Source organism: Phoca vitulina, unplaced genomic scaffold (assembly GCF_004348235.1).
Source record: "Phoca vitulina isolate PV1807 unplaced genomic scaffold, GSC_HSeal_1.0 scaffold90, whole genome shotgun sequence".
NCBI lineage: Eukaryota > Metazoa > Chordata > Mammalia > Carnivora > Phocidae > Phoca > Phoca vitulina.
Genome location: NW_022589793.1, coordinates 2977271 through 2993220, shown reverse-complemented (window position 1 = coordinate 2993220; position 15950 = coordinate 2977271). Strand labels below are relative to the sequence as shown.

General features: G+C 37.3%; 1 protein-coding gene across 3 annotated transcripts in view; it reads right to left on the bottom strand.

Annotated features, from left to right (window-relative positions):
- Positions 1-552: 552 nt before the first annotated feature.
- Positions 553-15950, bottom strand: part of RBBP6 (RB binding protein 6, ubiquitin ligase) — a 31649-nt gene continuing 16251 nt past the window's right edge. The window contains exons 7-18 of one of the 3 annotated variants that reach the window (XM_032396220.1): positions 15576-15715; positions 13911-14024; positions 12782-12954; positions 11430-11533; positions 10765-11102; positions 9602-9698; positions 9383-9461; positions 9226-9280; positions 7990-8058; positions 5888-6250; positions 2886-4646; positions 553-2542 (exon numbers count right to left, since the gene is read on the bottom strand). In XM_032396220.1, coding sequence (XP_032252111.1) covers positions 973-2542; positions 2886-4646; positions 5888-6250; positions 7990-8058; positions 9226-9280; positions 9383-9461; positions 9602-9698; positions 10765-11102; positions 11430-11533; positions 12782-12954; positions 13911-14024; positions 15576-15715 — 4863 coding nt within the window. In that variant the 3' untranslated portion in view covers positions 553-972. Of the gene's footprint in view, positions 2543-2885; positions 4647-5493; positions 5596-5887; positions 6251-7989; positions 8059-9225; positions 9281-9382; positions 9462-9601; positions 9699-10764; positions 11103-11429; positions 11534-12781; positions 12955-13910; positions 14025-15575; positions 15716-15950 lie in introns of all 3 variants that reach the window. The other 2 variants (XM_032396221.1, XM_032396222.1) reach the window with 2 other exon arrangements.

Genomic DNA, 15950 nt, shown 5'->3' with positions numbered 1-15950 from the left:
TCCCTGTTCATACTGCCGTGTTTCTGAGGTACCATTCTTACCCTAACTCCCCAAACCCTTTCAATAGCTTTTCATTGCCTACGGTAACTTCCTGAACCACAGCCCCAAAGAGCCCATTATAGTCTAACCCAGTGCTCCTGGACCTCCTCCTGCTTGCTCTTGTCAATGGGGCAGACCAGGCAGGCCACAGACGCTCATGACTGTGTGCTTTAGCTGGCACTTTATCGAGGAATTTAACACTTGTTTATCAGGGTTTTAAGAAAAAGAACCATAAACAAATCACAATACCTCATCGCTAAAATTCAAGTCCAAACTTCTAATTACTATAAGACCCTTTTAGATTTTTTTTCAACTAGCTCTCCAATTAATCCTGATTTCTTATTTCTGGCCACCTACTACCGGCCCACTGATGAAGTCTACCTACCATGTTTACTTCGTAATTTTGTATATTTGGTGCAGCTTACACTACAGGCTCAAAGGCTATTTTAAATGAGGAAATGGAAGGGGGAAGAGACATGACACACTTCCTTCAAATAACACAGATATTCGACATTTGAAAAGTTTACTGAAAACTTTTATTGTAATCAAAAAGTGACATAACGGGGTTGTAATGAATTCAGCAAATCATTCTGCTGATATTTTAGAACTGATACCAGCTTTTGCCAGGCAATTAAAAAAATTCAAATGTGAAAATTTCACAGTACAGTAAACTCCACCCCAACTAATTAATGGTGGTTAAAAATAATAGGCCCTAGCAAAACCTCTCATGTTACATGGTCACAACTCACAATTCTGTACAAAAGTTCGTGTTATAAAGCTCTGATGTAAAAATCAAATAATCAAGCAGCAATATTTTAAGTGCAGCACAGGGTCTTCCATATCATTATTTACAAGGCTTGAATCTCTTTACATTATAACAAAATTTAATACAGATGACTTAGTAATTAAGTCAATTTTTAAAAATCTGTCCTTTTATACCGGGACAGATTTCACTTTTTGGTCATCTTTCTCCTTCTCCTTTTCTTTATCTTTGCTCTTCTTTGACTTCTTTTTCTTGTGTTTGTGTTTTTGGCTTTTTTCCAATTCTACTTCGGCGCCCGCATGCTTCTTATGCTTCTTATGTTTTTTATGTTTCTTGTGCTTTTTCTTTTCCTTCTTCTTCTTCTTCTTCTTGCTGTCCTGACTCTCTGCAGAGCTGGCACTACTGCTGTGGCTTCGGGTCTGGCTTCCAGAAGGGCTATGACTTCTACTTGGACTAACACTAGGGCTGCTTTGACTCTGGCTCCTGGCTGTGCCTACCTGGCCGCCTGCTGCTGGGTCCAGGCTGTCTTTTGCTTTCTCCACGACTTTATCTTTCAGTTCCTTAGAAACTTTTCCTGAAGTTTCCTCCTCTTTTACAGACACATTGCTTTCACTGTCACTTTCATTATAGTCTGGTTCAAAAGCAGCTTCATCAGTTTCTCTAGTTAAGTCGGAGGAAAGTCGGGAGGAGTGACTTAACTGCGGTTTCGGCTTCACCGCATTCTTGTCAGTCTGCCCAGGAACTTGCTCTTTTTCAGTCTGTGGGTCTGGTGGGTTAAGCACATATGGTAATTTATTGCCACTTGACTCTTTATTGTTCCTTGCTTCTAACATGTGCTTCTCACGATCTTTACAAGGATTTTTATCTACAGGTTTTGTCTCTTCACTTGGGCGTTTAGTATCATAAGTGGCTTTGTGATCATGAGGTTTTTTGTCTCTTGAGGGACTGGAATTGCTCTTTTTGGAATCTCCTGTTCCCTTCTTGGGCAAATCTCTCTCCTCCCGTGGCTTAGTTTTCTGTCCAGATGCAGAATCTTTACTTCGAGAAGGAGAGTCTTTCCTTCTTGTTAATTCATTCCTTTCATCTCTACGTTTGGAACTTGAGTATTCTCTGTTGTCATAGTCAGTTTTTTTGTCTCTGTTGGGGGTAAAGTCTTTAGTTGAAGAACCTCGAACAGAATCATGCTTATCTGAAGTTCTCGTCTCTTTGGAAGATTGAGACAGACTTTTAAAATTTCCTTGTTCATTCAGACGGTCCAAGTTACTATCTTTCTCTGGCTGAGCGCTGTTCTTCCTCTTCTCAGGGTTTTCCTTCTCCAACACTGAATGATCTCGATCTTTGGTCTTCCCCTTTTCACTGGATGCAGAGTTCTTTGAACTTTTGATCTCATGTTGTATAAGTTCATGGCTCACTTCCTTGGTGAGTTTCTGAATTTTCTCTGATGACTCGCTTTCTTTTTCAGTATACTTGACTGTATTTAAGGGTTTAGTGCTAACATTTTTAATAACACTGGCAGGTTTTCCTACACTTGATATAGGCTGTGTGGTCTTAACATCTTCTTCTTCAGATTCAAAGTCATCTTTATCCCATTTGGACTGAGGAACCTGAATCATAATAATAACATCTTCAGCAGGAGCTGTATTGTCATTATTATACTCTTCCATAGTTTTAATGACAGTTCGTTTGGTATCTGTTTTTTCTTCAGATTTCCGCACAGGACTGCCTCCAGTTGAGCTCGTACTAAAAAAAAATTAAAATAGTTAATTTATGATGAATTTAATGAAGAATTTACTACTACTCAACACTGATAAATATAAAAAAGGCTAACTGAAACATAAACGTCCTCAAAAGCCAATGGCCCTACTCTGAGATTAAATGATTTAAATGTAGGATTGTGTTAAAAAAAAAGGCTCACCCACAAAATCTACTTACAACCTTCAACTCCTTTCTTTAAAGACATGAATAAACCAGCCTAACCCCTTCTTAATTAACATACTACACTTTAGAATTACAAGCATTGATAAAATTAAAGGAATTCTTTCCCCAAACAAACATCCACACCCAACCACCCATAATCAGTTACCTGGTATAATCCACAAGCGTTGAGCTGGATCCTTCAGCTCCAGCTACTTTTCGTCTGACCTTTCCTTTGACTTTTTCTTGTTTAACTTTGCTAGATGTTGATTCCAATTTTTCAGTGGTTTCTTTTGTATTAGATACATTTTCTGTACTTCCAATTTTTTTACCCGTTTCTCTGTTGAGCTTGATTTTTTTGGCTGGGGCAGTTGATGATGAAGTTTTGTCTTTCTCAGGGGTCCTATCCATCTTTTCAATATCCGGTTCCATTTTCCGCTTTGGTGATGGTTTCACTATTTCGGTTACTTCTAGTTTAGAGACTTTCATTGAAGAGGATTCAAAATCTTTATCTACACCCTTTTCTTCAGTTTTTCTTTTTCTTTTTTCTCCCTTGCTGTCAGGTGGCTTACTTTTCTCACTAGGCTTCTTGGCCTTGTCTTCCTTATTAGTTAGCTTTTCTGATTTGACATCTTTGGAGTAATCCTTCTTCACTTTTTCCTCTTTGACTGGTTTTGTCTCTTGGTGTTCTTTTGCCGACTTAGAGTGAGCTTTCCTGGGGGTACCAATGATCTTTTCATCTTTTTGGGAGGAAGATGATGATTTAGCATTGTCAGTCTTTGGAGTCTCCTCTTTGGCTTTTTTAAGTGGAGGTTCAGATCGAGGAGATTTTTCACGCTCTCCATCTAGTTTTTCTTGAGGTCCCTTAGCAGGTTTTGCAATGTTTTCTTTTTTGGACACAGTAGAACCATCATTTTTCCGTTTGGTCTTATCACTTTTTGCTTTTGGTTTGTCTTTCTCCCTCTTGTCTTTTTCAGACACTGATTTAAAAGTGATAGATTCTGCATCCATTGGCTCATCTCTAACAGGTGTAGCATCATCTCGACTTGGGAGAACAAACAATGAATCTGTTTTATTTTCTTCACCACTTGTAGGTTCTCTCGATTTCCTAGAAGTTTCTAATAACTCAGGGTTTAGAAAGCCTTCACTTTCCTCCCCCTTTCTTCTTTTCCTATGTTTCTTATGTTTGTTTCCTTTACCATCTCCTGGAGCATTTTCACTCTCCTTCTCTTTCGACTTTGTGCTGTCCTTCTGATTGTGACTGTCTCTTGTTGAAAGCTTTTCTGGATAGCTGCCACCTAAATTTCGACTTCTATGGCTTTGTCCACCAGCATAATCTTCTCTGCGGCCTCTTGTGAAGGGAGAATTCCTGATATTAAGAGGTAAAAACCTCTCTGGAGAAAAGTTCTCTCTATTTGCTGATGGTCTAGGCTGTGCTCCAGCAGCATAACCTATTTTATAGTACTTTTCATACCACTCTCTATATTTTCTCTCCCATTCTCGGTAACGCTCTTTTTCAAATGGGTCTCTAAAGTCAACACTCCTCCCATAATAAGCTTTCATGTCATAAGGTGGCGGAACTTCTCTGTATCTATTAAAATATTCACGTTCTGTTTCCCCTTGAGGCACGTTACGTTTATTAGGAGACTGTCCCCTAAATGCTTGAGGAGATCTTGACCGTGAATGGTATCGTCTATATGGGGGTGACCTTGACCTAGATCGATGATATCCATGAGATCTAGACCGTGAACGGTAATTTCGGCTCTTGCCTCTGCCTCTTCTGGGGTATGGAGGAGATCGTGAATAGGAACGAGAGTGTGAGCGGCTAAATGATCGAGAATAAGAACGTGAACGTGTTGAACCAGATCTTGACTTAGAATAAGTATATGAACTTCTTGAATATGATGAACCACTATAGGGAGATTTAGACCTAAAAACAAAAACAAAACAATAGTTGATAGTTGAGAAATATATACAAAATAAAATAGACTCAGATTCTAGCATGCTCTCCTCACGGTTCCATCTTTATATCAAATTTCATCTTAGATGATTAAAGAGGCACAGTGACCTCTACTGGAATGGAATAAAGTACACAAAGATCAGAGCAATCACTTGTTACAAAACAAAAGTGAAATCTTGACAATTAAGAGTGAAGCACATTAATGTACCGTGAGTTATATGAGCTAATTAACATTAAACAAAATGCCAATTAAATTTAAATTTTACTTCCTATCTGGTTATTTAAGTAGGAGTAATTTCTTTGTCCTACGTTGGCCAATAGTCTAGCTTTGAAAGGAACCACATTTGAAATGTAAGCTTAAAAAATAAGTCTTTTAAACAAACTTCCAGGGAATTTTTATAATTCAGTTTTTCTATCAATAAAGCAATCTGTATTCTACCACTACTTCATCAATTACACAGGTTAATGTTCCAGCAAGAAGCTGTAGCCTCAGGTAAAAGGGTCCTCAGAAATGTTCTTCGGCTATTTCTCTATTTCTTTCCTTCCACAAACATCTCCCAATTATTTCACGCTACAAATAACTTCGAGGGACAAGGGCAATTTCATCCCCATAACTGCTAGTTCTACACAATAGAATTTACATTGAGACATTATTTCAATAAACAGATATTGGGAAATAAGCTACATGTCCATTTCTATAAACCTAGACCGAATCAAAAAAATTCCGTAAGTGCAATGTTATTTATATCCATAGCTAATCCCTGGATATTCAAAGTCCCATTTGTAATTCTGTTGTGAAGGCTTGCAAAACACTAACCTGGAAAATGAGCGCCTACGCTCCTTTTGAATCTTTTTGTATTCCATCAATTCCTTAGCAAAATCATTTGTAAACTCATCTAGCTTGGACTTTTTCTTTTCCCTAGTAAAATAAAGTTAAAGAGTGAAAGTTAACAAAAACCATTTAAGAAAACTAACAAGACAAATGTAATTAGATCATGAATGAAATGAATGAAATTGCCATTAGTTTTCCACTTTAAAACTATAAATAACTAAGAATCCCTGAGGAAGTTGCTTGTATGGCTTTGGTTTAATTTTTAGGTGATTTTTCTTGTACTAACTGGAAACACTAGAAAATGTTTCCAAAGATACCTGGTTTTTAATGTTACATCAGAAAATGAAAGTGTATGAGAATTTCAAATTAAAACACTCACTCTTCTTTTAGCCGTCGTTGCTCTCTATAGAATTCTTCCCTGGACAACGGGGGTGCTTGTGTTGTTGGGATGGTATTTGAGTGAGCTGTCTGCACTCCTGATGATACCCAAGTTGTCGATAAATTGGCCGGAGCTGGAGGAAAGCCTGGAGGAGGGACACTATAGCCAGCAGGTGGTGGCTGGCCAGGAGGAAACTGAGGAGAGAACTGTGGAGGAGGCACACCTGGAGGGAGAGGAAGTGTATGGGGTGGGGGCGGGTACAAAGGAGGGGGTGGCACAGGCACAAAAACTGGAGTTGCTGGTAGCGACGGGCCTTGAGTTCTCTGTGATCTTTCGCTGTGGTGTCGTCCGCGGTTTATACTTCTGGAGAAATAAATCCGAGATATTATTCCTTCAAACTAAAATCAACCAAGACAAGACAAATAAGCTTGTCTTTTCTATCCATAATTATCTTCAAACTTATAAATGATGGAATAGAATCAACTATTCAAATAAGAATAGGAACTTATTTATATGAAAATATAATTTTTAAGGCCACTTGGGGACCAAAATGATACAAGTTTATAGGGCCTTCTCTCTATGGAGACGCTATATTTAGAAGTTCTCTTTTGTGAAGTTCAGATTTATTATCACTCCACAAAGATCTTTTTTTTTTTTCACTCCACAAAGATCTTTTGTGACTTCCTAATCTGTCATTTAAAGGAACTGACAAGGTTAATGGCTCTCTGACCTAGGCCTCCCCAAAATGCCTTCCAGACCAACACTTTCAATGAATAAAAACCACTTCCTGTAATCCTTTGAGGTAGGAAGTGTGGAAAGGATCCTTCTAAGTGGTACTTCAAAAATACCTAAGTACAAGGTATTTTTGATTTTCATAATTTTATATTTCACCTGACATTATGTATATCATGAGCATTTCTTGATGTCATTAAAATGTCTTTAGAAACAGTTTTAAATGGCTTCATAGCTTTTTGGTTTTGTTTTGTTTTTGCATTTAAAGTACTTTTTATTAATTGGTTACATTTTTAAAAAAACTGGAAGTATAGTTGACACACAAGGTTACATTTGTTTCAGGTGTGCAACACAGTGATTCAATAGGTCTATACCTTATGTGAGGCTCACAGTGTAACTACTGTCACCATACTACACTATCACAATACCATTGATTATATTCCCTATGCTCTACCTTTCATCCTCAAGAAAATAAGTACTACTCTTAACATTTGTAATTAACAACTAAAAATCTCAATGTTTTATTTCTAAAGGTTGGGTGAAAATAACAGTGCTGGCCAAAGTTTCTGAATTGTCCCTCATCAAAGAAATAGTGGCTTCTTTAAAAGGTGGGCTTATTTCTGTTAAGCTAAAGGTTCTTTAAATTATGAATAACTGGTACACAACAGCAGCAGCAGGGGTTTAGAGTTTAAGCCTCTTTTCAGAGTCTGAATTAGTAAATATTATCTTCTATTAACACGTGATCTAGTAACAAAGTTATTACTTAGCAATTCTCAATGCAGCACTAGAAGATAAACCTTAATATTCTTGTTATAGAGTTAATTTAGAGGCCCTTTACCCTGGTGGCGAGTGTGACCTAGATAATAAGACTTAGGGCTTCGAAGAGTAACATTGCTTTTGCCTGTCCAGGGCAAAAGCCCCGAACAATTTCTTTGTCTCTTCTTTTGGAAAAGAGAAGGTGGGAGAAGATTCAGACAATGGAGTCTAGAAGAGAAATAAATGCAAGTCTTCACACTTGGGAGGTGAGCAAGTTAACTTTCATCTTAAATTAAACTGTCACCTTAAATACTGTCTGGACCGTAACAACTTCCTTCTACCCTCAAAAGAGCATGTGAGCTAATATTCTGCTGTGTGCTTGGAGAAAGTAGTCACTGGGAAGGAGTATTAAAGATGTAGCCTAAAACCATCATTTAAAAGACTAAATGTAATCTATTTTTCTCTAGGCCTCAAGGGCAACTCCTGAGGACTTAAGTGAGATAAGCATAAACCAAATGACCTCCCTCCCCTGCCACTGCTGTACTTTAATTTCTTTGTTATATTTTTCAGCATGTCATCAGATTACAGTTTTTCAAGATGTTTAACAAGCCTACCTGTAGCAGCTCCTCTCCCCCCTTCTAATTTGCTGCGGTGGAGAAACCAGATATCCAAGCTTATTGGAACTGTGAGGAAAGATAAAATGGGCTTGAGTATAACACAGGATCTCTTAGTGTGTGGACTTTAAGACACATATTTTAACTAGAAATTTTTTCTTCTCCCTGATCCCCATTATGAAATTTTTTCCAGATAGAGGGGATATGAGCAAGTATTACATTTACTTAAACTATTTTTTCGATTAACTATTGTGACAATAATTAAACCTCAACGTACAGTATTTTTCACAATATGGTATTCCATTTAGCATTCTACAAGTGACTGTGAACTTGTTACAAGAGAAATAGAGCCCTTTTATCTGCTGGGCACTGTGCAGCTAAGGAACTAGCACTGTTCCAATTCTGCAGATGAGGCAATGGAGCTGAGGAGTAAAACTGCATGCCCAAGGGTCATGTAGCTGCTAAGTGCAGGGGCTGGGATTCCAACCCAAGCCTACTGGTCTCCAAATCCTGTATTCCTTCTACCGACACAATCTGCTAAGTCTCTCATTTAGCATACTCTTGAAAATAAAAAATCTGACTTATCTTTCAAACAAACAGATCAAAATTTTAGAATATAAGCCAGTTTATATAAATATATAAGCCTGTTTATATATAAAAACAGAAATGATTGTATAAAGACCATTCATAAATAAATACACTAATTTTTAGTGCCACAGACCATTATCAATACAAAGATCAAAATCCTATATATTTTAATATGTAATAAAATTCCACTAACACAGACTATTCAAAATGAGAAACTGTTTGGTAGCCTTAATATGTGTTTACTCAAATCAAATTCTGAAAATCCATATTAAGGCTAGGAAAAAGTTCAATCTATTAGCACAATAAGTGATTCAACATTTAAAATACTCTTTCAAAAAAAAAATACTACTTTCAATTACTACTTATCCATGAACTGAGATCCTGTCAAGATCACCATTTGGTAAGACATGAAAGTAACAAGAATTGATAAGAATTTATATTTTACCATTTTAAGAAAAGAATTACTCATTCTTCTAGAAAATAGTTCTTCACATAATCTTGAATTTATGACACTTTACATGAAAACTATGTTAACGTGGCATACAAAAGAGGAGTTTACAATAAAAAATATTCACCAACACATTAGATTCTAATTCCCATTATCTAGTTCAAAAGCAATCATTTGTAGATTTTTAAACATATACTTACTGTTCCCAACCTGGTCGACCACCACCTGGACGAGCAGTATTTATTCTTACTGGACCTTGGAAACAAAAACAATAGGTAAATATGAAATCGCATGTTAAGTAAAGTTACAACTATTTTCGAAAGGAGAAAATGTTCAAACCAGAATGATTTTACTCACCAGTTGTGGGGATCAACTGTCCATGCAATAGTGACTGTCCAAGCAAAGACGGGGTTCCAAGTACAGGCACCTGGTAACCCTGTAGGATAAAAACATGAATAAAAAGAAATAGTTAAAAAAAAAAAAAAAAAAGACAAAGAGGGAGAGTTAAAAAACAAACAAAACCCGGAAGAAAAACTGTAAGACAAATCTCCACATTTAAAAGCCAATCAAACTTACCTTCTCCTCCATAAGAGCAGTGATTGCGATTGAAGAGGCACCCTTGGAGTGCTCGGGCGCAAGGGCCGCAGCCGGCAGTATTTTACTATCAGAGTCCCTACAAAACAATGTAGTTTGCAATACATTAAGAAGTCATCAGAAATGGAGGATTAGAGTAAAAAATTTACGTAGTATTATTAAGTCGTTCACCCACCACCTGCACTAAGGTGAGTTAAATCAAAGCTGAAGAAAACTCTGCAGGAAAGTGAGAAGCCTAGACCTTTGCACAGTTCCTCAAACACACAGTGTAAGTAAAAAGAAGGAATCTCCTTAAGGAGTCCCATCTGTGATAGCTATGATAGAAACCAGTTCAGTTCTAAGAATAAAGCTTAAAAAAAAAAAAAGTCAAAAGTGTGGGACCTAAAGAAGACAGGATTAAGAGTGAATTCTACTTCCAGCTCCACCACTGAATCAAAGGGGTAATCTTAGAAAAGCCAATGAACCCTGAGACTCATTCCCACTGTTAATCACAGAAAATCAGTGAGACGTCTTCCATATACATCCCAGTCCTCAAGATTTTTGCTTCAGTAGGTCTGTACAGATCTCTGGCATCTATTTTTTTTTTTAAAAGTGGCTGATTCTTTAAGAATTTATGAGCCACTGGATGACACGGTCAAAGGTCCTTTTTGTGTCTGAAGTGGTAGGATTTAAGTGAGTTTTCATTGGTCGTCTTCTACCTAATTTTGCTCCAAAACAATTGTTTCTGACTTCTCTACTGCCACCAATGTTTTATCCCCTCTACTCCACCGATCCAAATTGTGCTTAGTTCTGCTCAGATGGACTCTTTCTACTACCACCATTACGACCACAAGTGAATTCTCTTTATGATTCGACATTTAACAAGGGTTCTTGGCAACTTGCATAGTCCTTGACCTTGGGATGCTTAATCATTTGCCGAGTGAATCTCCTTCATTTACCTGTTCCTCCAATTAAGAGTAAGTCATCTCTTACAAGGAAAGCTTTAGAAGAGGGTTACTTTATTCCTCCACCTTACTGAGCACAATGATTCACAAGGATGATACATACTGCAGGCCACTACAACTGCTAGAGCAACATACAACAATAAAAAACTGTATTACTGATCTCACTTGTTTCTGAACAGTGAGAGCTGCACACAGACTTACCGGAAAGGTCCATCTGATTTTTCTGAGTGGACTGATATGGAGACTGTCGCAGTTATATCAGGTACAGGAGCTGGGGTAGAAGATGAATTTCCAGGCACAGGAGGGGCCAAGGAAGACGGGTTAGAAGTTAATGAAGACATAGAAGGAGCTGGGTGAGTTGATGAAGATGTCACTGGAATCATCAGAGGATCCTGTTGTCTTGATATTGGAGATCTCATCAGAGGTTGTAGGTTCCGCTGGATGAGTGGTCTCGGAAGTGGTACTGGGGGTGGTGGTGGGGGTAACTGTTTTCGTAGTCTTTTTGTATAACCAGTTTCATTTTTGAAGTTATTAACAGCCTATATATACCAAAGAGAAAAATGCAGGAAAATGTAAGGCTGTATTTACTCAAGTACAGTTTAAATAATCAAAAAAAATTTTTTAAAAAGATTTTACTTATTTATTTGACAGAGAGACAACGAGAGCAGGAACACAAGCAGGGGGAGTGCGAGAGGGAGAAGCAGGCTTCCTGCCGAGCAGGGAGCCTGATGCGGGGCTCGATCCCAGGACCGCTGGGATCATGACCTGAGCGGAAGGCAGACGCTTAATGACTGAGCCACCCAGGTGCCCCTGAACAATCAAAAATTTTAAAAAATTTTTCAGAAAAGGGATACAAAGATAGTTACCTGTCGTAAGAATTTATTGGCAATTAAAGCATCAGGAGAGACATCATTTTGATGGCATGTTGGACATGTATGATCATCTGATTCCAAGAGTGCTGTTCTTATACCTATGTCAAATATTTTAAATATTAATAAAATCGGAGTACAAACTCAATGTTTAGAGAATGAATTACAAAGACCACTTATATCTAATCAGTTACATTTCTGTTTCCAAGCACACATCACTAATCATTTCTAAGATTAAGATACTGAGAAGTAAAATCTCTCGCCTGATAGCACTCCTCTGCTAACTTCTCGCTACCTTTAAAAACAGAAATCATGAATATAATTTCAACAAACATTTAAACTAAGAGAAAAAGCACTCTTTCCTAAATACTATTCTCTTTGTTTAGTAGTTGGAATATTATAGGGGAAAACAAAAGAAATAAGATATAGTCTAGAAAGATAAAACTTTACATGACTAACAGGCTTTTAAAAAAAGCCTCATAAGAAAAGTACAGGATAAAGACCAGAAGGGTGATTCAGGCAGGAAGGGCAGTGCACCTCCTGCACAGCGCACAGGAGGAACGCTAAGTCAGACTCACTGATTATGCTTCAGTGCAGTAAAAAATCCAGTAAGAAGTGGCTTATTAAATCTAAGACATACTCTGAAACGAATCTTAAGTGACCTCTTTGTGACTTTGGTCTTCACTAAAGAGACCCCAAAATAAAGATTTATATTCCAAAGCTATGTTTAGAAATGAAAAAGGCCAGAGCAGGACTGAGCAGTGAAATTTTCAGATGATGTCATTTTCATCTGGGTTAGGAAGGGGCAAATTTAGAATAAGTGGCAGAAAAAAACAAATGCTAATATAAATGATCAGAAAAAAAAGTCACAAGCCACCACATGTCAAATGTTGGGCGGTATCTTTACAGAGAGCAGTTCTCAATCAAACTTAGGAAGTTTAGAATAAGCGATTTTTCACAATCCAGGAAAGGGTAATTTAAGTACCATTTAAAAATATTTCCAGAATACCTAAGGCCCAAAAAGCTTTCAAAATTTTGCATTCCATTTAAAATGTATAGGCAACAAAAATCCTACATTTCATAAAACCTCAGTACAGCTACCCTGATGAAGGTATAAGAAGTGGTCCATTCTAACTAATAATTAACAGGACAATGAGGTTGTTGTTTAAAAAAAAAAAAAAAAAAAAGCAGTGACAAAGACGGTCCTTGCTATTAAATGCTCACTGATGAACTGACCAATTATTGACATTTTATACTTCATTATTAAAACCTATAATGTTGCTTAGAGCCTTTCCAGGTAAATACACATATTCTAAGATCTATGTCTTTGAAGGTTCAATGTTTCTTACATTCATCACAATAACTGTTTCCACAGCAGGGAATGACAACGGCATCAGTCATAATATCTTTGCAGATGAGACACAACAATTCATCTGGGATAGGATCATCTTCTTCTGAAGAAGAAGATGGCTCCTCTGGTAAGAAAGGTGGTTTTTCTTTCTTCCCAATTGCATATGCTTCTCTGTAAAAGAAGGTTTTACTGTTTTAACACTGTTAAGAAGGCAAAGTATTTCCAAGATACACACATGTTCTACTATGCCATAATGGGAACTTATAATTCAGTACGATGCTAAATTTGTTTACACAAGTGTAATACCTTCCAAAATAAGGGAAGTAATTATGAACATCCTCCCCCTAAACAACAAAAAGACATAAAACAAAATCCTAAACAAGTATAACAAAAAGAAACAAACACTATAAAACTGGCTAACAGGATCTTAAGAATCCACAACTCTAGAACTAAGGGCCGGAGAATAAAGGAACACACTCGGTGCCACAAAATTATGTTTAAGTGGCAGAGACAGGATTTGAACTTAGACCTGACAACACCTTAGCCACAATTTTCTCTATCCTACCATATTACTTGAAAAACAAGCGAAATTTCCCCTCCACAGTCCAACAGCCCCAGAATGTGTGAAGGTACCAGAGTGAATGTCGTACCACAGGAAATAGAAATTGGTGTTGACATTACACAATCAAGGGGGATATCTCAAGGGAAATAGGACACTACCAACCACACCAGTAGCTAGAAGTAGACTGCAAAACCAGTGGTCTACTTATTATCAGTATTTTAAAAGAGAGACTAATCTATTTATAGCCAACTAAGAAATATTAATGACTTAAGTGATCAGAGTATGTGTTACAAAAATATAAAGTAACACTTCCACCATGGGGTCCATTTTTTTGGTTGAAGTGCATTTTGCAGAAATGTTGTATATTTAATATATTAAAAAGAAAAAAACACAATACACTATTCTCAGACTTGTCACCACTATTTCGAACACCCCCATCTTCTCTGTAATCAGGCAGATTTATGAAACACAGGAATTCCTAGATTCTTTCTACCTCAATTAGGAACAGAGTGTGTCAATCTCAACGCTGGAAATGAAAGAATCTCAGCTGTACGGAGTAGGGTACCTTAGGTGTGTTATTTGTGTTGCAGTTGCTCCATAGACATCACCACGATTCCAGAAATAAGTATCAATTTGCTTATGCCCCATTGTTCCCAATTTGTGAAAGAGGAGTCTCCCACTGCCCAAAAGAGAGAAAAGAAAAGAAAAAAAAAAAAGAGGAGAACAGAGGATAGAAAAAGAAACAGAAGAAGAGTCTGAGTTGCTTATCAGTGGTGTTAGTGGAGACGGTGAAAGTTTCATTTAAAATATTTGGGCTCCCATTTTCCCCAGTATTTGCTGTGTGTTTGGCACAAATGGGCTTTTGTATTTCAGCATTCAAAAGCAATGAAGTTAATTATTAGTTAGGGTTCACAAGGGTGGTGTTAATTTTTCCAACACAAATTTCTATTTAAATACTTTTACTTGTATATATTATATTAAGATGAAGCGGTCTGCTCTTAAATTGTGTCTGTAAAAATCAACCATTTCAACCTAAGTTGTTTGGAAGCATGTATGAAATGTCTGAATTAGAAACAGCATAACAACAGACTAGTCTAAGATGAACCACAAAACACAGGATGGTGACGGATAAAAAATAGATGGGGGTGAAACTGAGAAAGGGAACAGGGTTGGGAATTTGGAAGAACATTCATTCCTATCCGTGAACTGAAACAAGGTACTTATTACTAAAGCGCATACTTGAAACCACTCTGTTCCATATCATTTCCGTAGCATAGCCATCTTTCTCCATCACCCTCACCTGCTCACTATGCTTCAACACAACAGCATGAAGCTGAGGAAAACTGTTCTTCTGCACATTTTCCCTGTGTCACTATGAACATTGCCAGCTATTCTCTAAATTGATGTTTCTCAAGGTATGTCCTGAGGACGTGCTCACTTCATAATCCACTGGAGGACTGGTTAGAGAATGCAGTCCAAAGGGACAATTAATACTGTGCTCTATATTACGTGAGTTCACAGCTGCCCAGGGCAACCGAAAATATTAGATGTATCAGTAAGAGCAGATAAAATGAGAAGTTACCTAGTTGAACTATTACCACTAGGTTTTCACATCTATCCATTTCATTAAAATTGACTAAGTAAAATATGAAAACCCATTCAAAATAAGCACAAAGCTGTAGCATACAGCACTGTAGCTCTTCTAAGCTAATGGCTTATAAAATAAACCATATTTTAGAATCTTAACACTCACACAGTATATCTGAACTTATTCAAGAGGACTCAGTTTTTCATTTATTCTTGGCATTTATATTTGCCTTGAAATCTTGTAGAACGTTTATGCTTAAGCCTTTTGTTTCTCAAAAGGATTAAGATATTTGTCTTCTTCACTTAAAAAAATGTAGATAGCATATAAGATTATATGGGAGTATGTATGTGAATGAGGAAGAAAGCAGGGTATGACAGAAAAAGGAAAAAATCAGAAGACTACAAGGGAAGTGGCACTCGGTGATAACAAAAAACCCCAAATCCATTTTAAATTTGCATTTAATGGAGCAGACTGCAGCCTCTCATTCTTCACATAGAAATGCAACACATGGAGACTAACAGTCTTGCTATACAATGCTCCGTACAAGAAATCCAAATAGCCACGTTACGAGCCTGAGACTACAGAGTACTGGTGCCTGGCCGGACGGCGGCCTCACAGGTCATACCTAACTCGCATACTTACGCATCTATAGTTGGTATTGCATATTTTCCAGTGTTGGTAAGCATTGCACCTTTCATGTTAGGATCTTTCACCTCCATCATAAAACTTCTGGGAATACCAGTGCTCTTTTTAATCCTAGGACCAGATTCAAAGTTTTTATCCTATTCGGAGGGGAAAAGAGAAAGGAGGAAGAAAGAAAGCAGTTACCTTTATTTAATATGAACTAACACAGAGTGCTCATTAACTGCTTCTATTATTTGTAGTGCTTTACACATATGATCTCCTTTAATCCTCACAATAGCCATGTGAGGGAAATACTGCTATGAGCATCTCGGTCTCACAGAGAAGAAACGACAGACCTGAAGAATCAAGTAGTTCGCTCAAGCTCACCCAGCT